Source organism: Talpa occidentalis, unplaced genomic scaffold (genome assembly GCF_014898055.3).
Source record: "Talpa occidentalis isolate TD23 unplaced genomic scaffold, MPIMG_talOcc4v2.1 talOcc4.9, whole genome shotgun sequence".
Lineage (NCBI taxonomy): Eukaryota > Metazoa > Chordata > Mammalia > Eulipotyphla > Talpidae > Talpa > Talpa occidentalis.
Window position 1 is genome coordinate 18,396,060 of NW_023605305.1, and position 21,509 is coordinate 18,417,568.

The 21,509-nt window shown below is 59.8% G+C and overlaps 1 protein-coding gene across 5 annotated transcripts in view; it reads right to left on the reverse strand.

Moving 5' to 3' along the window:
* Positions 1–2,446: 2,446 nt before the first annotated feature.
* ADGRB2 (adhesion G protein-coupled receptor B2) overlaps positions 2,447–21,509 on the reverse strand; it is a 34,978-nt gene continuing 15,915 nt past the window's right edge. For 2 of the 5 annotated variants that reach the window (XM_037499036.2, XM_037499032.2), the window contains exons 3-30: positions 19,290–19,373; positions 18,876–19,040; positions 17,494–17,658; positions 16,747–16,911; positions 16,495–16,662; positions 16,319–16,420; positions 16,070–16,176; positions 15,165–15,359; positions 14,980–15,048; positions 14,795–14,903; positions 14,171–14,501; positions 13,698–13,803; positions 13,450–13,493; positions 13,067–13,193; positions 12,532–12,635; positions 12,319–12,421; positions 11,453–11,603; positions 11,222–11,291; positions 10,751–10,817; positions 10,522–10,607; positions 10,128–10,226; positions 7,988–8,159; positions 7,577–7,672; positions 7,200–7,239; positions 5,935–6,554; positions 3,816–3,851; positions 3,453–3,551; positions 2,447–2,928 (exon numbers count right to left, since the gene is read on the reverse strand). In XM_037499036.2, coding sequence (XP_037354933.1) covers positions 2,743–2,928; positions 3,453–3,551; positions 3,816–3,851; positions 5,935–6,554; positions 7,200–7,239; positions 7,577–7,672; positions 7,988–8,159; positions 10,128–10,226; positions 10,522–10,607; positions 10,751–10,817; positions 11,222–11,291; positions 11,453–11,603; positions 12,319–12,421; positions 12,532–12,635; positions 13,067–13,193; positions 13,450–13,493; positions 13,698–13,803; positions 14,171–14,501; positions 14,795–14,903; positions 14,980–15,048; positions 15,165–15,359; positions 16,070–16,176; positions 16,319–16,420; positions 16,495–16,662; positions 16,747–16,911; positions 17,494–17,658; positions 18,876–19,040; positions 19,290–19,373 — 3,866 coding nt within the window. In that variant the 3' untranslated portion in view covers positions 2,447–2,742. The remainder of the gene's footprint in view (positions 2,929–3,452; positions 3,552–3,815; positions 3,852–5,934; positions 6,555–7,199; positions 7,240–7,576; positions 7,673–7,987; positions 8,160–10,127; positions 10,227–10,521; positions 10,608–10,750; positions 10,818–11,221; positions 11,292–11,452; positions 11,604–12,318; positions 12,422–12,531; positions 12,636–13,066; positions 13,194–13,449; positions 13,494–13,697; positions 13,804–14,170; positions 14,502–14,794; positions 14,904–14,979; positions 15,049–15,164; positions 15,360–16,069; positions 16,177–16,318; positions 16,421–16,494; positions 16,663–16,746; positions 16,912–17,493; positions 17,659–18,875; positions 19,041–19,289; positions 19,374–21,509) is intronic. The other 3 variants (XM_037499033.2, XM_054691187.1, XM_037499034.2) reach the window with 3 other exon arrangements.

Genomic DNA, 21,509 nt, shown 5'->3' on the forward strand with positions numbered 1-21,509 from the left:
GCAAGTCAGTGCCCAGGGGACTGGAGACAGAGGTAGAGATAAGCACAGCCTCCACCCCAGGAAAACTCCACCCCTGACTTAGGAATTCAAGTCTCCAAGCCTTCAGGAGCCTCTCTTGCAGTCGTGGTTGCCATTTGGGTAGAATCAACAAGGTGAATAGGAAACTTCCTCCTCAAACCAAAGCAAAGAAACCACAAGAGGGAAGGAGAATGAACACTGCAGCTCAGCCCTGGAGAGATCCTAGTGGTGGCCAGTGGGGCCAAACGCAGGAAAGGAAGGAGAATCCAAGAGGCACAGAGGCTTGGGAGGTGGCTCAGGGAGACGCCTGGCCCAGCCAGCGGGGCGGGGGCTGCTGGCAGGCCCCACCTTCCCAGACCCAACTGACAGCCTCCTCCCCACCCCATACACCCCATTGCTTTCAGTCCCGCCAAGTCAAGCTTGCAGGAGCCCTTGCAATGGGAGGGTGGTGGTGGCGGTCAGGGATGGTACCTCTGCGTGAGCCTATCCATCCTTCTGGAGCTAGGATCCCTCTGTTTGGAAACTAACTTCTCCCCCGCAGTCCCCAGTGGTTCTGGAAGGGGCTGCCACCCCCCTACCTGGATCAATTAGAACCTTAAGAGTTTTCTGTTTGGCATTCAAGGCAAAGTTTCTTTCCCTCTGGGGCAAAGCTGGGTGACGGAACTGGGAGAAGGCAGCCACAGGAATGAGGAAAGCGCCTTCGAGAATAAAGCTGACACAGAGCAGTGGGAGGGTGGGACATCTGGTGGCACTCAGCCACACATGCCATACCCTGTCTTTGCAGCTTGTGGCTCCTGAAAAAGAAGTTCCCTTCTGCGTAAGCTGTGGTTCTGCCCCTTCTGGTCACAGTCCCAATATAGTCAATTCCAAGCTCTAGGAGTCTGAGAAAATCAAATCCCTCTCTAAGCCTTGACTTCCTCATCTATGAAACAGGAGGAGGGGGTCACTGTACCTACCTTGAAGACGCAAATGAGGTGGTACCTGAGGGAGTGCTTTGTATACTCAAGTGTTGGGGCTGCCCAGGGGGAAGGATGCTGAGAGTAGGGGTAGGGTCTGGAAGACCCGAGAGCCTAGGCCCACAGGCCTGAGGATGCTGCCCAAAGTCCTTACCAGGCCCACAGCACGCCCGATTCCGAGAAGACTGAGGTGGTCTGGGCACCACTCACTCCAGCTGGCACTAGCCCTGGCACCCCCACCCCACCTGGCAGCCATCCAGGCTCCTACAGCCCCAAGCCCTCCCTCTGATGTCAGCACCCCTCAGGACTGTCAGCTCTCCCAGGGCTGTGTCTGTCTCAGGAGTCCAGTGTTGCTAAATGACCAAGTCTACGGGTGCACGTGTGGACCCTTCTCCCGATGCTGCCACCTGCCGACCCCAAGCCCCCTCTTCCTGAGTGCCAGGAACCGAGCAAAGGTCCTTTCAGTCAGGTGTGAAAGAACACAACCCCCCAGTGAGTCCTTCCCTCTCTCTCAGGCACCAGCCTGACCCCCACTGCAGAACCACCTGAGCCCTGGCACTGGGGGCTCTACCACAACACAACTGCCTGCTGTCCCCCTGCAGCCATGAAGACCACGTCTGGGAAGCCAGGCTCACGCTCCCTCTCCTCCCAGGGAGGGGTTGAGGAGAGATAGAGAGAGGTGGGAGGCCCCACTGGGCATCAGGCCTGGGCTTGAAGTCGCAGCTCTGCCTCTGGCTGTGGCCTTAAGCGAGTCACTTCCCATCTCTGGCTTTCCCATCTCTATCCAAGGTTGTTGTGGTGGGTCATTAGTCTGGGGTGTGTGTGTGTGTGTGTGTGTGTGAGAGAGAGAGAGAGAGAGAGAGAGAGAGAGAGAGAGAGAGAGAGAGAGAGAGAGAGAGAGAGAGAGAGAGAGAGAGAGAGAGGAGACAGACAGACAGAAACAGAGATAGACTGACTCCTGGCACAGAGGACAGCAGGAGCCCAAGTGCCAAACGGTAGAGCTGATACATCACAGGGCTTATTCTGTGGCCAGGTGCTCCCTAAGCACGTCACAGACTGACATTTGTTTCATCCGCATAACCACCCTGTGAGATAGATACTATTACCATCCCCCGTGAGATGGAGAAACTGAGGTCACTAAGCTGTGCCCCGGCCCAGCCAGGCAGTCTGGGAATGGCAGCCATGACCGTCAGAGCCTCTGGGGAAAGCCAGCTGAAAGGGGTCCCAGCCCACATTCCAAGCTGCTCAACCCAGACCCAGGCAGAAGAAGGGACTCCAAGGTCTCCCAGCGAGTCAAGACAAAGATGGAGTCAGAGCCCAGGCGGCATCCTCCCAGGCAGGGCTGGTCTGACCCCATCACACAACCTGACAAGACCAAGTGAGGTGAACCAAGGAGACAGGGGAGCAAAGTTGGGGTCCCAGGGTTAGGCCTTCAGCTGGGGAAAGCAAACAGTTCAGCAGCAAAATCCACAGAGTGAAGTTTATTCCCAACAAAGTTCCCCTCCCCCCTCCCCAGCCCGGGACAGGGACAGACAGGCTGGGGGGAAGATGGGGCTCCAGTGGCTGAGGTGCCTCTGAGAAACAGGGAAGGGCCCTGGCCCTCCAGGCCACGTGGCGTCTGGCTCCCCCAGCCCAACCGAGTCCACTGCGCCTCCCTGCCCAGCCCTCGGGAGAGGGGAGGGGGCGCTGGCTCCTGGGTAGTTCCAAAGTGGAGTGTGAAAATAGAGAGATATATATATTTATACGCAGTGGGCAGTCCAGCGTGGCCTCACACCTCTGTCTGGAAATCACCGTCTGGTGGTTCTGTGGGCTCCCAGGCTGCTGTCCGGTGCATAGCCAGCCGTTCCCGGGGTTTGGGGGGCAGCGAGCCCAGCGTCATAGACTTGAAGGTGCTCCAGCTCTGATGTCGCCGCTGTTGGGACAGGCTGGGGCGCTCCCCCGGGCTGGGCTTCTCCTGTGGGGGGACCGGGAAGGGCCCGTGGACATGGGCCAATACCCTCTCACCCACTGTCCAGAAGAACAAACTGAGGGGGCCCAGAGCAGGTCAGTGATGCCCAAAGTTACTGAGCAATCAGGTACAAAGAATGTTCAAATTCAGGTCACCTGGCTCCAGAGTGGGGTTTAGGGGAAGGGCTCAGAATGGCCCCCTGGGACCATTCTCAAGACCCAGGGAGCCCCCATAAATGCTCTCTGTGGCACTTGCCCCTCTACACAAAGCCACAGAGCTTAGCCCACATGTAGACCCTTGGTGAGACAGACTGAGGTTGCCCAGGCAGAGGAGGAAGGCAAGGAGGGAATGAGTCCCTTGAAGCCCGCCTCACCTCCACCCAGCCCACTGGATACACCCACCTGACCAGGCCACCCGAAGACACACACTTCTCTCTCTCTGCAGCCAGGGGCCAGGGCCCAACCCTAGGGGTCACTACACGGGTCAGGTGCTGAGCTTTGTGGCAGGACCGCCCCAGGAGGAGCCCTCACCTTGGCTGTGGTCTGGCTGCGGTAGCGGTCGAAGGTGTGGAACTTCTGGTTGAGCTCGTGGTAGAGTTCCGAGTGCCGTTTCCGGGTGTGCATCACCTTCTGGGAGCCAGAGGGTGTCAGAGGAGGAACTCCCCACTGGGTCCCCACGCCCCTGCCTGCTGCTGGCCCCTCTGGGACAAGGCCTGGCTCTCTTTTAGCCCCAGGGCCATGTACCATGGCAGGAAGGGGCTGCAGGGAAACTACAGTCTTGGGGTCTGGGTTCTACAAGGGGCCATGGGGTAATTTTAGGAGCAGACCCTCCCAAGACAGATACCACAGACAGACACCCCCACTCTCCACCCCAAACACACACACAGCACTTACCTCAAAGTCCAGATCTGAATATCGTAACTTCTTTCTCTGGAAAGGAGCAACAGGAGACAGTGAGGAGAAGCTTTCACCACATGCAAAGAGCTTAGAGACAGGAAACCTGGCATCCAGGGGTCTGCTGCCTCACCTTCCCCTAGCCCAGGCCTAGACAGTAGCACTCCTTAAAGGGAAGCCTTTGAGAGGGTGGGCACAAGGGTGAAGGCCTGGGGGTGAGGCCCCACCTGATACATTCCTGCTGCCCTTGCAACACACACATACACACACACACAGCTGGAAGGCACAGGCAGACACTCAGGGAGCACACATTGGCACAGGGCACAAGCCAAGGTGGTATCCATTCTGTGATCCACTCCTCTGTCCTCCCCTCTCCTGTCCTATTCCCTCTGCCAGCCAGGGGGCCCCCTCTTCCTGGAACCCTCCACTCTCCTACAAACCCAAAGACTCCGATTTTCTGAAACCTTCCTTTGACCCCACTATGCCCCTTTCTCTGCTAAATCAGACCCTGCTTCCCTGGTTTCCCTGCCCCTCATGCTTCTCTGGGTCCTCCACCTGCCCAAGGCCACCTTCAAGGCCATGGCAACCTACACAGGACCCAGTGCTGCCCAAGAAGGGGGCCTTACAGGCTGAGAACATTGGCCCCCGGAGCCCTTGTCAGACCAAGAACAACCTTCCCAGGTTATACTGGGGAAACTGAGGTCCAACGAGGGGAAGCGACTTGCCCCAAGGCCTTCAGATGCAATGTGAGACCACCATCGAGCTCTCCCAAGTCCCAGGCCTGGCAGGCATACCACCAGCTCCCGGGACACCTCTCTCCCGGTCCCCCTCCCACCTCCAGGTCCCTTCTTTCTCCACCACCCTCCCTGGCTTCTCCAACAGCAGGCGCTCTGTGCTCTGCCCTGACCTTCTGCTGCCCTTCTCCTCACGTGTGCGTCCACCCCCTGCCCAGCTGCCTTCCTCTCTGGGACAGCAGGACAGAGCTCCCTGCCCTGAGGCCCACAGCACATTGTGCCCGACTGAATAAAGTCGAAACGCCCCCGCCCCAAGCCCGCTCCTCCGCCTCCACCCCACTGTGTTGCCCACACCAGAATCCTGGATGTCATCCTTGACCCCTAGAGATGCTGCTGCATTTATTGCTACCTCCCACGTGAAGGGCCCCATGCCGCCCCACCTCAGCGGCCCAAACCGGGCAGGTGTCCGCAGAACAAAACCTGCCTGAGCCTCTCCTCCCCTCCCCAATGCCGGTGTAGCGTTTTCAGTCTTTGTTCCGCCTTCCTGTTTTTGCCATCTGCAGCAGGAGCAGGCACCAAATGTTCAAGAAACATTTTGGGAGAAAAACTAAACTTGCAAACCCTCTAGCTGCTAACTTAATTTCCTTTGTGCGGAGGATACGAAGCGGGTTTTTGAGGCCAAACATGAGCAGCTGACGATGTCAGATTTGTGGTTCCTGCCCTTGCTTTATTCGTATCCTCCTCATCTCTGCAACCAGCGTTCTAGAATGTTCTGGAGTCCTACCCTCACCATTACTGTTTGTTCCCCGTGATGTCCTGCAGGGAGCAGGCTAAGGAGGACAGTGGGACATCTACAGAAAACAAATAGGGAAACATAGGGATTCACATTTTCTCGGGAAGAGATGGTCACCAGCCACAGGCCTAGAGGCAGTGCCTGAGCCTAATTTCAGGCAGCCATTCCCAATTACACAGAGATAAATGTTTCCTATCAGTCCTCACAACTATGTGATCCGCTAGGTCCCACTGCCGGCCAGCCTCACATGAGCTCGGACATGCGTGACCGGGCTCTCAGCCCCATCACGTGGCTCTACAGCACCTGCCTGAGCCACTAAAGGTGGCCTGTCCTAACCACCACCCCAGTGAGGCACTAAACAAGTGTGGCTGGACCGACAAGTGCACCCTCAGCGGGGAAATGCAATTCCACATGAGTTCAGAGGAGCCAGGAGTCCCCAGAGCTGCCGCGAGCAGAGAAACACACAGCAGACAAAGGTGCTGCTGTGAGCCGATGCCCACCATCTCTTCCCAGCTGCTACCTGTGATGCCAACATTCTCAGCACCCAGGGGCAGGCTGCCCAGCCCCGCCTCATGCCCCCGAGGCCCCTCACCTCCAGGGAGCCCAGCTTCATGGTGGAGCCAGGCACAGTGCGGGGCATGGTGCGGCTGCGTTCCCCGGGCTCGGGCACTTGGCGGGCGCTGGGTGTCGGCTGTGGTGGCTGGAAGGTCATCCCGTAGGGGTTCTGTAGTGACCCATAGGCAGGGCCCAGCCCCAATCCGGAGTGGTCCACAGGGAGGAAGCCGGGATAGCCTTCGGTGTGGGTCAGTGCCTTGGCAGCCCGCCGGGGAGTGCCCTCAGGCCGTGCCCGCGGGGCATCCTCGACACCTCCGCCCCCACCTCCAGGCTGCAGGCTCAGAGTCCGCCGGGGCAGCACCATGTAGTCCCCCTCTGACCCTGGCTCGGCCGGCCGGAGCCACGTGAGATCCAGTTGCCGCAGGCCGCCCTCCCCACACATGTACACAGGGTTGGCTTCCTGAGGGGGTGGTGGCTCTCCCAGGCCCGGTGAGGCTGCCATGGGCACCAGGATATTCCCCGGCAGTGGTGAGAAGCTGAGGCCGCCCTCAGGACCCATGAGGCAAGACTTGGGCTCCTCGTCCTCGTCCAAGGACAGGCGGGACAGGGTGCCTGTGATGGTGGACGGGTTGCAAGTGTTGACCTCCTTGAACAGAACTGGGGCAGGAGGAGAACAGAGTCAAGTCCTGCGGAGGAAGAGCCCCCAGATGCCCTTGCCCAGGCTGGGGAGGCACCAAGCCCCTGAGCTTGGACAGTGGAAACTGAGTCCTAGAGAGATGGTTCGGTGGCCGGTACTTTCACCCCCCAGAGAGGTTAAGAAGACAACTATCCCAGTGGCCCAAAGAAGGCAGGAAAAGGTACGAAACCGAGGCTCAGTTCCCACAGTGCCCTGGTGAGCTTCTAATGCCTGGCCCCCGATGCCCCAGGGCCGTCAAAAGGGACTTGTTCCTCCCTAGGAGGCATACAGGTAAGAGTGTCTAGTGAGAAGCAATGGAAATGATACAATAATGAAAAGCCATGATGTGCCCAGTAGCCTGCTAGGCATGCAATTCCCCTAATTAGCTTAAGGCATCCCCACCCCACCCTGGGAGGACAGATTCTCTTTGCAGCTATGCTAACGGAGGCTCAAAAGGTAAGCTGTTTGCTCTGTCATACGGTAAGTGGCATTAAGTTCTGAATGCAGTTCAGGGCTATGTGACGCTAAAGCTGGCTCCCCTAGCCAAACCCACACCAGACCCTCGGGGGGCCCTCCCATCCTTCCCCTTCCTGGGACCTTTCTTGGCTCTGTCCCAGCAGACTCACCTGTCTGACAAGCCAGATCCACATCCTTTTCAAAGTCTGACTATAGACAGAGAGGGAGAGAGCAGATGGGCAGAGAGAGAATCAATGTATCGGGGGTGGGGGGAGAGCTTGTGGGGTGGAGGCTAAGGCCCTTCCAACACACCCAGGGGTGCTGCCGACAGCCCACTGCCCAACAGAGCCCGGGGGGGCCCGGACGTGGTTTGCTTCCACCTGACAGGTGGTGAAACTAAATGCCCAATGCCATCTAGCTGTCACGGCTGAGTCTGCAGACTTCTGCGCCCGCCCTGCCTTGGACAGGGAAGGTGAGGGCCCTGGGGTAGAGAGATGGGGAAGCATGCTCAGTACCCACCCATGCCTGCCCAGGCCTCCTCACTCACCAAGATCTGCAGCTGCCCATTCTTGCACGAGTCTGGGGAGTCTTCACTCTCATCTGCCCGGCACACACCCATCTGGCACTTGACCACGTCCTGGACCTGGGGGCGGCAGGGGCCTGCTGGGCCTGAGGCCACCACAGGGCCCGTGGCCAGGCTGCTGAGCCTCCCACCCCAGGCACCCAAGTAGGTGTGGCGGGAAAGAAGTGGGCGGAGCCTAGGGGAAGGTGAGGACACTGGGCCAGATCAAGGGGAAAGGAGCCCGAGGAGGCCAAGGCCAAGGCTGCCCCAGGCTCAGCTTCCACACCAAGGGCCACCCAGCGGAGGGTCTGGCCAGGGCCTCAGTGGCCCCTGTCTGCACGGGGAGAGAAGTGGCGTGGGAGGTGAGTGGACAGGGGCAGGAGAAGCGCGGGCCACCTCTCGACGCAGGAAGCAGTGCACAGCGGTGATGACAAAGCCCTGTGCGGAGTTGAAGACGGCAAAGAGGGCCTGGAAGAGGACGGAGCGGCGGTCTGTCATGGCCAGGACAGCTGACATCCAGGTGAGTGCCAGCAGGGGCAGCACCACACAGGAGCTCCAGAGGGATGCCCTGAGGACAGCGGCAGACGGCCCATCAGAGTCACACCCCAGGGGGCAGGTGGGCTGAGCCCAGACTGGCACTCGGCCTTGGGCCCTTTGGCTGTCCAAGGGTGGCAGGGCCCCAAGCGCCAAGACCTCAGGAATGTCCCCAAGCAGAGAGGAGCTGAGGAGCCGGAGGCAGAGAAACTGAACAGAGACAGAGAGCGGAGCACATGGGCCAGACCAGGGACCGAGATGATGGGGAAGACAGACACAGCGGGCCTGAGCCAGAGCCACAGGCAGCATCAGGGGAAGGGGATGGAGAAAGAGACAGTGGGAAAGAAGAGGGGGAGGAAGACAGATGCAGATTCTGTGAGTTTCAGCCCCAATTTGCACAGAATCACCGGCCTGGGCCACATCCCCAGAGACTCCAGGAGAGGAAAAGAGAAAGGAGGACAAAGAGTGACGACAGACAGTGGGAATGCACAGGACAGACAGACAGATGAAGCAGGCAGAACACACAGAGGGTGTCACAAAGCACACAGCTGTGGAGGAGATGGGGGGCAGCTGGTACAGCAGAGGCCCTTCCCCTTCGTTTCCCCAAGGAGGCACCAAGCCCCCAAGGGCCACAAGACCCTGTACAGAAAGCTCAGAGCTGGGCCTGCGGGTAAAAGCCAGGATCAGGGCCAAACCCACACGTTCCCCGCCTCTCTGACCAAGGAGGGCAGAGGGAAAAAAGGCAGATGGGCCCTGGCACCCAGGCACCAGTGCCAGTCCTGCCCCGGAGGTGACCGCCCACGGGGACACAGGAAGGCAGTCCTGCTCTGCTGGGCCAGGCGCCACACGCCCAGCCCGCTCTGCCCTGTGAGCATGCGGTGGCAGTTAGGAAGGGGCAGGCACCACCGGATACTGCAGATAAGTAGGGGGCTAAGACCTGCCCTAGGAAGAGTGGTGAGGGCGGTTCAGCCTGGCAGGGGTGAGCACGGTGGCCTCCACAGCCAAGACTAAGAGAGAGCCTAATCACAGCCGAAAGAGCTGCTGTTGATTAAGCACCAATTCTCTGCCAGGCCCTACGCTGAACACTTTACATACATTAGTTCACATTGTGATCAAAACAACTCCGATAAACAGACATGGGGGTTATTATCCCAATTTACAGATGAGGAAACTGGAGTGTGCCCAGCTGGGCAGACACAGAGCCGGGACACAAACCCAAGTTGGCTGCCTCCAAAGTCAGAGGCGGATGGCAGCCCCAGCGGGGGGAGTTTCTGCTACGCGGAGCCACCTCCAGAGCAGCCAGCTCCCTGACCCTGGAGGGGCGGCAGGATAAAGCTGAGCTCATGGAGGCATAGCTGGACCCCCGGCCCTGGGCAGGAGCTTGGCCCCCTGGGGATTCGCGTGCTCACTACTTGCACAACTGGGGTTTGAAGATTTCAGCTGCCAGGGCTAGTGGAGAGGAGGGCTTATGGGCATCAGGTGGGGGGCTGGGGAGGGGGGGGTGTTTCAGTGAAATAATCCTCTACCTCCAACATTCTCTGTGCCCCAACTATGAGCCTGAATACCTTTGAAATTCCAAGTCTCAGATTCTATGACAGATGATAAGACTATGATTCACTCATTCTAACATTTCTAGCTTCTGATTGTCTTATTCTAAGATTCTGTCACTCTAATTCTAAGGTTCTGTGGGCTCAAACATTCTAAAGGCCTAACTAAGATTCTATGAGACTCTGCAAGTTGGGGGTGTAAGGAGGGGTCTGCTGTGCCTGGATAAAACAAGCGGGGGTGGGACGGGGAGCAAGGGGGGCACAGGAATCCAGGATTTTTCGGGAGGCACAGACATTCACTCCTGGTTCCCCTTTGCCACCTTGCCACCGAACCCTTGAGAGCGTGTGGCAGTTGGCAGGGCATTGGGCTGATAACCCTCCTCCTCCCACCATGGACATGGCCCCCCCATTCTTTTGCCCCCACCCACCTCCCCCCCCCAGGGGGCACAACTAACATGGCGTTCCTGGCCGAGGCTGAGCTGAGCAGGGGGCTGGGGACCACTCCACACGCTGAGCAGGGGAGGAGCAGGCTGGCCCAGGGGCACCGCTCCGACCTCGGGGGCGGCACAGACATGGGAAAAGGGGGGAAACACATGGCGGGAGGAGACGGGGCAGCGTGAGCCCCAAGTGGGGTGGGGGGGAGGGCAGATGAGAGAAAAAGAGGTGGGTTAGGGTGGGTGAGGGGCTGCAACTGAGCACTCCAGGTGCCCACCTTGCCTGCACCCTTGATGCACCAAGACCAGAGAGCCCGGGTGGCATGTAAAGCCCTGAGACTCCATGAGAGGCCAAGGCTGGCCCTCCCTCCCTACACCATCTCCCACAAGGCCCAGTCGCAGAGACCCCCCTTACCCGGCCCTCTGCTTCTTGGATTTGTCTGAGATGCCATCTCGAGCCATGAGCTTGTTGAAGACGATGATTCCAATGAGCATGTTCACCTGGGGGCCGGGGGAAGGGTGGGGGAGGAAAGTATCGTCAGGTGCCCTCCGGGCAGGGAAAACCCAGGTGGGAGCAGGACTGCAGGGAGGAGGCAGACCCCCTGGGGCCACACCCCTCCCGGGACACTGAAGGGGGCACATACCAGGACAATAACAGCTGCTGGGCCCACAAAGGCGTAGAGCAGGCCGCCCTCCAAGGAGAGCCAGCAGCTGGGGTAAGAGAAGAAGAGGGGGCATCAGACATCCAGCAGGATGACTCCCCACCCTTCAATGGTCACTGCACTGCATGCCCACCTCACCAACAGGACCCAGTCCAGCCAAGGTTAGAGTTCACTGGCTCTTCTGAGCTCCAGTTTCCCTGCTAACCATGGCCAAGAACATCAGAGGCAGCCCTGGGGCGACCATGGGGTCAGATAAGGTCGATTGATGCCTGAGCTAAAAGGTTCTTAGAGATTATCCAATCCCAACTCATCCTTTTAACAGCCAGGGGAAAGATCTGCCCAAAGTCCCACAGCAAGCGTGGGCCAGGACTGCAGCCTGAGAAGGCCCGCTGCCCAGTCTGGCACCCCGGCAGGTCCACTAACCCCCAATGCCCACATGGGAGGGCCACGTACTAGCTGGATGTACCGTATCCTTTGGTGCGGGTAAAGCCGACAGACACGGCCACCACCAAGGCAGGCAGACCTGGGGGAGAAGCAGGACTGGGTGAGAAGGCGGATGGTCCTCAGGGTCCTCTCATCCTCCCAGACCCGCAGCCAGCTGACCCCTGCGCTCAGAGGCTGTAGCCAATGCTGAACCCTCCCCGCCCAGGCCCAGTGGCAGAGTCCAGCATGGGCCCTGCTCACCCCAGCCCAGGCAGAGGAAGCGCTTTCGAACGAGGCGGGTGCGCATCCGCCCAATGACAGCCAAGTAGGACTGCCAGGCCTCAGTGAGCACCCAGCAGAAGGAGGAGAGGAAGAAGAAGTGCAGGAAGGCGGCCGTCATGGTGCACACACCCTGCAGGGAAGGGGGGAAGAGTGCCCCTGAGCAGCGGCCAGGGCGGGAGGTGCCAGGCTTCCCACGGGTCCGCTGCTGGGTGCTGCCACGGCTGCCCACCCAAGCTCCGCCCCCCAAAGAGCCCTGCCAGGCACCCCCATCTTCCTGCACCCACACACAGCACGACACAGGCCTGGTGACATGCACACAGCACTCGGCATCCGGGAGGCGGGCAGGCAGGCTGCCCACGCACAGACGGGGCTGGCAGGGAGGGGGACAGACAGAAGCATCTGCCACGTCATGGCCGGGCGGGCCCCACGCTGCACTCACAGCGCTGGCACCGTGTGGAGAGGCTGAGGGGGCATACGGAACAGCCAGCACAAGTCACCCACAGACAGGTGGGCCGGGCTGCTTGGGCTCCCACAGGCCCACAGACGTGGAGGCCGCGGCTCACAAATGCCACCTGCCCAACACACACGCACGCACTCAGCTCATGCACACGGTCACAGATGTACACACTCATCACAGGAGTACACCACACATACGCCCTCTCTGACGCCCTCATGAATGCTGACAGTTCCCCACACACACCCCCGCCCACCACACAGCACGAGTGTACACAAACATCCACCACTTAGCACATCCACGCAAACACATGTGCCGCCCCCTGCAACACTCTCCGCCCTCCCCCCTCATCCCACTCCCACGCCCTGGCACTCCGTGAGCTGGCACCTGCCTTGCTCAGCACCCTCGACTGGCCCACGAGGATCAGGATGTTGGATGCCAGGATGGACAGGCAGAAGTTCAGCAAGATGATGGAGCGTTCAGATTTTATGAACCTGCAAGGGCACAGCAGGCAGAGACCAAGGAGCTGGCTAACCCGCCCAGGCTGGGGGGGCTGGCCACCTCCCACCCACACCTGCCCACTCCCGCCCAGAGTCCAACCTACCTCCAGAAGGCGGCATAGATTGCAAGCAGGGTGAGCAATGCCATGCAGGACACAGCGCAGCCAATCACGAGGGGGACTGAGGGGGAGCCTGCCAGCTCCAGGGTCTGGGAGAGGGAAGCAGACAGTCAGATGGGTCCCAGGGAGAGGGCAGCTGCAGGGTGCCCACTTCCTGCCTAGCACAGACCAGCACCTGTACCTTCATCATGTCCACACACATGAAAGGATTGATCACAGTATTCGCATGTGCACAGAGCAGACCCAGTCACATACATGGACACACGCTTTTGTCACCCACACTCTCACACACAACCAGACACATGCATGTACACACACACCCATTGCCCACCACCACACCCCCAGGCATGTGTTATGACTGAGCACCATCCTAGGGCACAGGCTTTGTGCAGCCCTACAAGTACACCCTGCTCAGACACGCATTTGGAACCCAGGTCCCTGCCAACACCGTCATAAGGGCAATGGCTGCCCCAGAGCCCCCTCCCATGTCCAGCCCAGGCATTTTCCCTCTCACTCGTACCAGATCCTTGGGCGGCTGGGCCAGCACAGCGAAGGTAGACAGGCGCTGGCACTGGCAGCGGGTGTGAGCGGCCTGGGTCTCCAGGGTCTGGCAACTCTCGGTGTCCCAGTCCCCTGAGCTGGCGTCACTTGGGTGAGGGGAGAGGTAGAGTGAGCCCCAACCCACCTACATGGCCCACCCCTGTGCCGGTCACTGCCCAAGGACAGGTCAAGTTCAGGGCAAGGCCACTCCAAAGGCAGGCAGCTGGGAGCCCCAGCAGAGCCCTTGATCCGTTAGGCCAACAACAGCACCAAGGAACCTGCTGGCCTTCAGGGGGAAGACCCCTTCCTGAGGGGAAACCCCAAGGACCACCGCTCCCTGAACGGAGCCCCTGCTCAACTCACGCTCTCGAGTAGTCCCAACTGGCACAGTGGGGATCCGTGGTGCCCTGGGGAAGACATGAGTGCAATTTTGGGAGGAGAGCACCCTATCCCTGACCGCCACCCCCACCCATCCTGCTGTGCAGGCGCCCATACCAGTCAGAGGCTCAGTCTGCTCTCAGGGCAGACCGCCTCCCTGCTATGGGCGCAGACAGGTATTTGGTCACCCATGTTGGGATCTACCTGAGATCCCGGCCTGGACCCCCACTCACGTTGATGATATAGGAAAGCTCCACTGTGATGAGGGGCTCCGCTGGTGGCTGGGTTGGGGGGCGCACAGTCACTGTCATCACCCGGGATGTGACAGCCAGCGGGGGCCTAGCGGACAAGTAGTGAGGTCAGCTCTTGCCAGCAGACCCAGTCAGGAACCCCAAAAGTTCTTTGGATGGGGAGGTGGAGGGCACCGGGAGGGCCAAGGCCACAGGAAGGCCTAGAGCTCAGTGGGGCCCAGGATTTGAGGTGAGGCTTTAGAGTTCAATCCAACACTCCCGGGGCCTCCATGAAAACTGGACCTGCATGGAGGTCATGGAGAAGCACCCGTGTCCAGAGCCAGGTCAGGGGTCCCTGAAGCTGCAAGAGGCTTCAGGTAGGTTTCTCCAAGGCCAGCACAGGCTGCATCCTCTTTGCTCTCACCTGGTCCTCATGGGACCCTCAGCAGCCCTAGCAGCCCCTCCCAGAGACTCACCGAGGGGGCGGCAGGATGAGGCCAAGGGTGCGGTAGAGCACAGCACCGATGACAAAATAGGAGGAGGCCTCCTCAGGGTCCGCAGGGAGGAGACGCTGGTGGGAATGGCCTGGGCCAGGGGGCACCGTGCCTGGGCCTCTCCCCCTGCCAGGGCTGCCTGCTGCCCCAGATGCAGCTGGCTTCCCAGGGGAAGAGAGGCTGAGCACCTCCTTGGGCAGGAAGAGGCGGTCTTCCGAGTGCCGCACCCAGTCCTTCATGCCCCGGCGGCCCCGCATGGGGAACGTGATGTCACTGGACACGGCCGAGATGGGCTCTCGCTGAATGCTGATCACTGCAGTGAGAGAAGGCCAGGCAGGCCGCGGGGGAGACAGACGGAGATGGGGAAGACGGGGCGTGGAGGAGACAGACACCAGGAAAGCAGACACAAAGAGGTGGGGGCAAACACAGAAGTGGGAGGCGGGCAGCACACGGACACAGAGACAGAGTGGGACAAACAGGAAAATAGGGGTTAAATGAGGGAAAGACTGAGCCCAAAGAAAAAGACAGGAAAAGCCCTCAGAAGCCATCCCTCCCACCGCCTGGCTTCTGCCACCGCCAACACCCCACCCCAACCGCCTCGTATACCCAGGTTGTCCGTGACAATCAGAGAGCTCTGGAAGGCCTTGAGGGCATCGCCCACCAGGTGAATGAAGTCCTCCACGACACGGAGCAGGTGCACAGAGCCAGGGGACACCTGAGAACAGAAAGTGTGTAATGGTCCAGGGCAGGGGTGGCCCTGGGGGAGGAAGTCCGGAGGCCCAGCCCCTCACCTGCTGAGCGTCATCCCACTTGTCTTTGTTCTCTGCATCCACCATGAAGCTTACCACCTGGAAGAAGCGCTGGGGAGACAGCAGATTGTCGTGCAGCCCCCTAGGTACCCAGTCTCTGCCTTCTAGGCAGAAGTCTAGGGCTTCAACGCTCAGCTCCCCTCCCTACTGGAGAGACAGGGCTGTACCTGCACATCATCAGCAGAGGGCACATAGGTGGCCCTTTTGAAGGTGTCAGTGACGTTCCTCAGAATGTCCACAGAAAAAAGCAGGTCCCCGCTGTAGTAGGTGCGCCGGGCCAGCAGCTCCTGCAGGCTGCGTACCACCTGTGACATGCCCTCACCTGCCAGCATGCGCTGCCCCTTGGCCAGGTGCTCCCGCAGCTGCAGGTGACAGGGAAGTTACTGTCACTGGAATGTCAGAAGCTGGGATCAGCCCTGGCCCATCCTTCTCCTGTCCACCTACTGCTTATATCAGGGGTGAGAGAGAGAAAGGTCAGACAGAGATGTTCAAAGGGGTTCATGGGGAAGACATAGTCCAAGGAAGAGACACAGAGAGACAGAGAATCCCCAAAGAGACTGAAAGAGAAATACCTACAGAAGGAAGGCGTGCAGATGCACGCATAAGAGACAATAGGCACCGCTCAGGAAAAGGGACCACCCCACAGAGTCATGGATATCCTGGAGTGTAACATGCATGCGTGCTCTCTCTTTCAAATACAAGCTCCAAATGCAAATATCACACACAACTACCAATTATAATCAAACGCACTCATACCAGCCACATTCGGTGACAACACTGGGAGGCCCTGGCCAGGCCTGGGGACACAAAAATAAATTCAACTTTGTCCCTGCCTTCAAGGAGCTCCCAGTCTAACAGAGGATACGAATATTTTAGTGAGCACAGAGGTAGGGAAGACACTTGAGAGCTGGGCCTTGAGGTATGAGTAAGAGTTTGCCAGATAAGGAAAGGCAGGGCCAGGCAGAAGTGGGCACAGCATAAGCCAAGGCACACAGGCAACAGTAAGAATCCCCCTACCCCCGACCGGAGCCCAGGACAAGTCCGGCATTGCCCCAGCCCAGCAGGCACTCACTGACAGATACAGGTAGCGGTACTCGTGAGAGATACAGCGGGCAAAGCTGGGCAGCCCCCAGTAAGCCACACCCTGGGCACTGAGGAGACAGCGGCGGCTGGCAGACCCTGCAGGGACAGAGCAGAGGGCATGGTGAGGGCGCTGAGCTCTACTCACCACTCCACAACTAAGGGTGGAGGCTCAAAGAGGTGGGGGCCCAGAAAGGGGCAGTAAGAATGGGGACCCGTGGGGAGAACCGCAGCCCCTCACCTGAGGCATTGGGGGGGCACTTGTTGTAGATGATCTCACCAGCAGCCGCCTTCTTCCACGTCATCAGCATCACATACTCATCCCTGCACATCTCATGAAAGGCTGTGGGTACAGTGGAGGGGCTCAGCCAGGCCCACACACTAGTCCCGAGCCCCCCTGCATTCTGGGGGCAGTACCTGGACACCGCTTCTCACTGCAGGGCTTGACTTCCTCTCCAGTGCCCTCACAGGGGTAGCCCTGTGAGCCCGTGGCCTGGCACATGCGGAAGCGACGCTGCCAGCCCGTGTCACACGTCTTGGAGCACAGACTCCACGAATTCCACGGCCCCCACTTGCCATCAGCAGCTGTAGGAAAGAAGGGAGTGAGCAGCTCCAGGTGCCCGTCCCCCGTCAGGGCTGCCACCCGCGGCCCTTGCGCCGAGCACTCACCCGGGCACTCGAGGTTGCTGCACTCTCGGGTGTCAGTGAGGGCACCCGTACACGTGGCCCAGGCGGGGCCTGCCACACTGCACTTCCGGCTGCGCTGCTGGGTCCCATTGGCACAGGATGTGGAACATGGGCCCCAGGGACCCCATTCTAGCCACTGGCCTTCCACTGCATGGGGAGACACAAGCAGGGGGCCGTTGAGCAAGGGGTGTGGGGACAGGCAGGTGTGGAGCATTACAGGGAGATGGCACAATCTACTCGGCATTCAGACCTGAACCAGGCCAGACTGTAGGAGAGGGGTGGATGAAGGGGGGCTGGAGTGAGCAGGTGGTGCCTAGGCCTGGTCCTGCCTGCCTGTCACCAGCTTCAGGGACACAGGTCACTTCTGCACTCAAGCACCAAGGTACACAGGAGCACCTTCTGATCTCTGCCCACATTTAAGCCCACCCACGCACTGCCCAGCTTCGTGTCCCCTTACAGCCCCCCTGTCCCTGGGCACAAAAGTGCAATGAACAGCAAGAGCAGCCCAGGACTTAGGGGAAGGGGCACCAGCAAGAGGCCCCGTTTTGATGGGCTGGGCCAGGTCACCTCCCACACAGGAAGGTACACTTCACCACTCTCCCCATGCTTGGCCAAAGTTCATGGGGCTCCCAAAGTTCCCGGGACACTGGGCCTGACTGCCTCCCCAGGGTCCCCCACCCCCCACCCAGTTGGGCAGCGCCCGCCTAGCAGCCCACGGGCACTACTGACCCGGGCAGGCGGCCATACTGCAGAGCTTAGTCTGCAGCTCGGGACCCTCGCAGGCCTTGCCGCCGTGCTGGGGGGGCACGCAGGTTCGCATCCGGCTCCGAGACCCCCGCCCGCAGCTGCGGGAGCACAGGCTCCAGGCACCCCACTCCTCCCACACGCCGTGCACTGCAAGGAAGCACGTGGCCGGTGGCTGGGCGGCACCGTGGCCCCGCCCACTGCCCATCCGCCCACCAATCAGGAGTTCCGGCAGCTCTGTGACCGCTCCTCATTGGCTCTGCCCTGGATTCTGTTGCCAGAGCCATCTCTCAGGGCCCCCAGGACTCCGCCCTTTGGGGGGGGATGTGGAAGACACAGGTTTCAAGTCCCAATTCAAACAGGATGCCTCCTGTGGACATCCAGAACAGGGAGACTAGATCACCCCAGGAGGGGAGCCAGGGGGCCTCCTCTCCTGGGGGCACAGAAGAACCCAGGAAAGGATTCAAGAACCACCCAACCCTCCCCAGCCCACCCCTCCCCAGCCCCAGTCCCAGCACATGAATCCAAAATGGCAGGCCTGGGGCAAGAGACCTGCCCTCCCGATCCCAAGCCCTTAGACACACAGAGAGACATGACCCTGTACATGGACACTGACACAGAGAGCTCACACTCTGGAACACAGCGCTGCCCCCAGCCCTCTGCAAGCTCCTGCCCACCCCCAGGTACCAAGATCCCCTCCCCGGTAGGTGCTACTCTAAATCCACAGCCAGGAGCTGGGCACGGCCTAGGCACCACTTCACTCCCTCAGGGCACACAAGAAGCAGGACTGGCTCAAGCTGCCCCCCCCCATGGTTGACCACCTGTCCCAGGCAGGCACATGCGCATTCTCAGTAACTCCATGCTGAACTGAGGAAGGGTCTAGGGGAGGTTCTCCGGGGAGTGTGAGGGGAGCCAGGGGAGGAAAAGGATGGTCAGGGAAGGGTTTGTGTCTTTAAAAAAATAAATAAGTGGCCTTGGTCTTAGATCTTAAAGGACAGGCTGAATTTCAATAGCGAAGGTAGGGGTGGGAGGACGGGATGAGAATAAGTGAATGTAGAAGGCGGGAAGCCCACGACGTGCTGGTGTGGCCAGAGGGTTGGGAACACGGAGGGCAATAAAGATAAAAGCATGAACCTTGACTCAGGACGTAGGCTCCAGGGGGGCGATATGGCCAGAACTGAGCCCACTGGGATGGGTCCTGATCTGATTCACCTGTGTCCCCAATTGGGGGCAGGGCATGGTGTAGGGAACAGCAAGTTCACTGAATGATAGGAGGAGGCAACCAACCATCTTTGGAAGATTAACCTCCCTGAGTGCCAGGCAGGCCCCAGCCCTACAGTCAGATGGGGCAGGGAGGACGGGCATACCTGGGCAGGTGGCTGAATTGTTGCAGGGCCGGGTCTCCCGCAGGGGCCCGCTGCACAGGGTCCCATAGGGGGAGGACACGCAGGAGCGGGTCCGCACCTGCAGACCCTGCCCACACGTCAGGGAACACACGCTCCACGGGGACCACTCCTCAGCCGCCGGGTCGCCTACGAGAAAGGGACAGCGTCGGCGGCAGGGGGCACCTCCCAGGCATCAGTCTCATAGGCTCCTCCTACCCTGACCCCAAATGACAGGCTCTTCAGCAGGCAACCCAGCCCTGCCCACAGGCCTCACATGGCAGAGACGCGACTGAGCTCTAGGACGTAGACACAGACGGGCACACGCCAAGCACACATGCCACCAGACGCCACACAGCCGGGCCCCGCCGCAGAGGAAGGGAGGCGGGCCCGAGTTACCTGTCTGCGCCATGTATAGCCCAGGCTCATCTGCAGACCTTGGCCACTGGGTTTTCACCTTCGGTTCCTCTTCCGGCTCCTCACCTGGAACACGGAGGTGGTGGCAGGGGCTCAGCAAAGGCCAGCTCTGTCCTACTAGAGCGGCTCAGGGAGGGCAGCCTCGCCTGCCCTTGGCCTGAAGGTCTGGGGCCAACTGTAAGTAGTGCTGAGCAAGCAGCACGCCCTGCCCCCTGCCCCACCACCACATTCTCACAGATAAGGAAACTGAGGGTCAGAAGGCCAAGCAGGACTCCCCCAGGGCCTCGCAACCATCTTTGCCCCTTCCTGCCTCAGCCAGACTGGGGGAGACTTCAGGGGCGGCTGTTCACATGAATGAGTGGAAGCCAAGTGCTGCCCATGCCTCTCTTAACCCTCCCTGGGAGTCAGGAGCTATCACCTCTGTCTAGAGATGAGGAAACTAAGAACCAAGGAGGGAGACACTTGTCCAAGACCACATAGCTTGCTGAGCCTGAAGCCCAGGCTCCTTCCCTTCATGGGGCAGACTCCTAGGGCAGCTGCAACCATCCCCCTCCCCCGCCCCGCCCGGCAAGCCTGCCTCTGGGACATGGTTCATGTTGCGCTAGGGGCCAGGTCCCGGACCTGGGTTCTACACCCCAAGCAGCACTAGCTGTGACCTGGAGGCACAGTCAGAATGTTGCTCCTCTGAGACCCAGGTGCTAATCCAGCAGACACCTTGTCCTCTGCCCTCATGGCCCAGAAAGCAGCAGGTGCTCTGCAGGCACCTCACCAGGCTCTTAGCCACCCTGATTTATGTGTCTGCTCTAAGACCTCAGAAGCATCACCAGTCCTGGAGTAGCGGCAGGGTGCTCCCATTCTCCAAAGTCTGCCCCTCTGGCTCAGACATGAGCTCATCCAGGCCCTCTCTCACAGGCTGGTAGCAGGGCCAGGTAGGGGAGGGGGGCAAAGTGAATGCAGAGGGAAAAGACCCAATTCAGCCTCCCCTGCTGGGCAGGTAGAACTGGAACAGCTTCTGCGGACAAGCCTCTCAGTTCACACTGTCCCAACTGGAGAGACTAGGCCTCTCCCACACCCCAGGACCTCTATTTCTGAAAGCCAGGTCAGCACCCAAACCAACAGGCACTCTGAAGGAACCCACGAGGGTTGGACCCTTCCTGCCTCCTGTAGCCAATCCAGGTTCTGCACCTGAGAAAAAGCTGTTCCTGACCCGGCGGGAAGAGTGGCCACCCTGAGCACCCCCGCAGGAGGGGGCCTGGACTGCCACTTAGTCCAGCTTCTGGTCTTATCAACTCTGGGTCCTTGCCTCTGCTACTTCAGCCACCAGTCCCAGGACCTAATTCACATCATCCCCAAAACTCCACCTTCTCTGAAGCCTGGACCACCAGGAGAGCTTTGGAGTCAGGCAACCCTGGATCCCAACCGGGGCTTGAACACGGGCTAGCTGTGTGACCTTGAGCAAATGTCTTTGCCAGACTGACCTCACTTTGCCTTTTTCACGCCTGTAAGACAATACTCAGGCTAGTGCCCAGCTGACAGCCCCCAGCTGGAGGCCTGACAGGGCAACTCCCTGACAGGAGGCCGTGAAGCCCTTAGCACCATACTTGGCACGTGGCAAAAGTTCAGAAGGTGGTAGCTGGTTTATTTTTACCATCTCCTCTCCCTTCATAACCTCCACCCCCTCTTCTGCACCCTCACACGCCCTCCTTTAGCCCCTGGACCTCCTCCCTTTGAATGGCAGCTAGGGGCTTCCTGGCCTCACTTTGGGTGCTGCCTCCATCAGGACCGGGACCACAGAGTAGGTGTTGGTGCCACGCCCGCCAGCTCCCAAATCCCCTCTCCCAGCCTTCCACCACACCTGCTCAGCCAGTCCCCGGCCCCGGAGCCTTGTGAAAAGCCGCCTTCTCCACGCCCACCCCCAGGCTGCTGAAGAAATCGACAGCTGTGCCAACTGGCACCACGACAGAGTCAGGGCTCACATCCGCTGTGCCCAGGGCTTCTCAGCAGCCTTCCTCAGCTCTTCCTCACCCCACACAAGGCTGGCTGGCAGAACCTGACTGTGACCTCGCTCCTCAAGCCCATCCCCATCTTCCTTGGCCACCACCCTCTCTCTGCAATGAGCTCCTTTACAGAGAAAGCAGAAGCTAAAACAAGGAAGACAAGGGGGCCCCCAGCCCTGCATCTCCCAACTTTCCTGCGGACCTT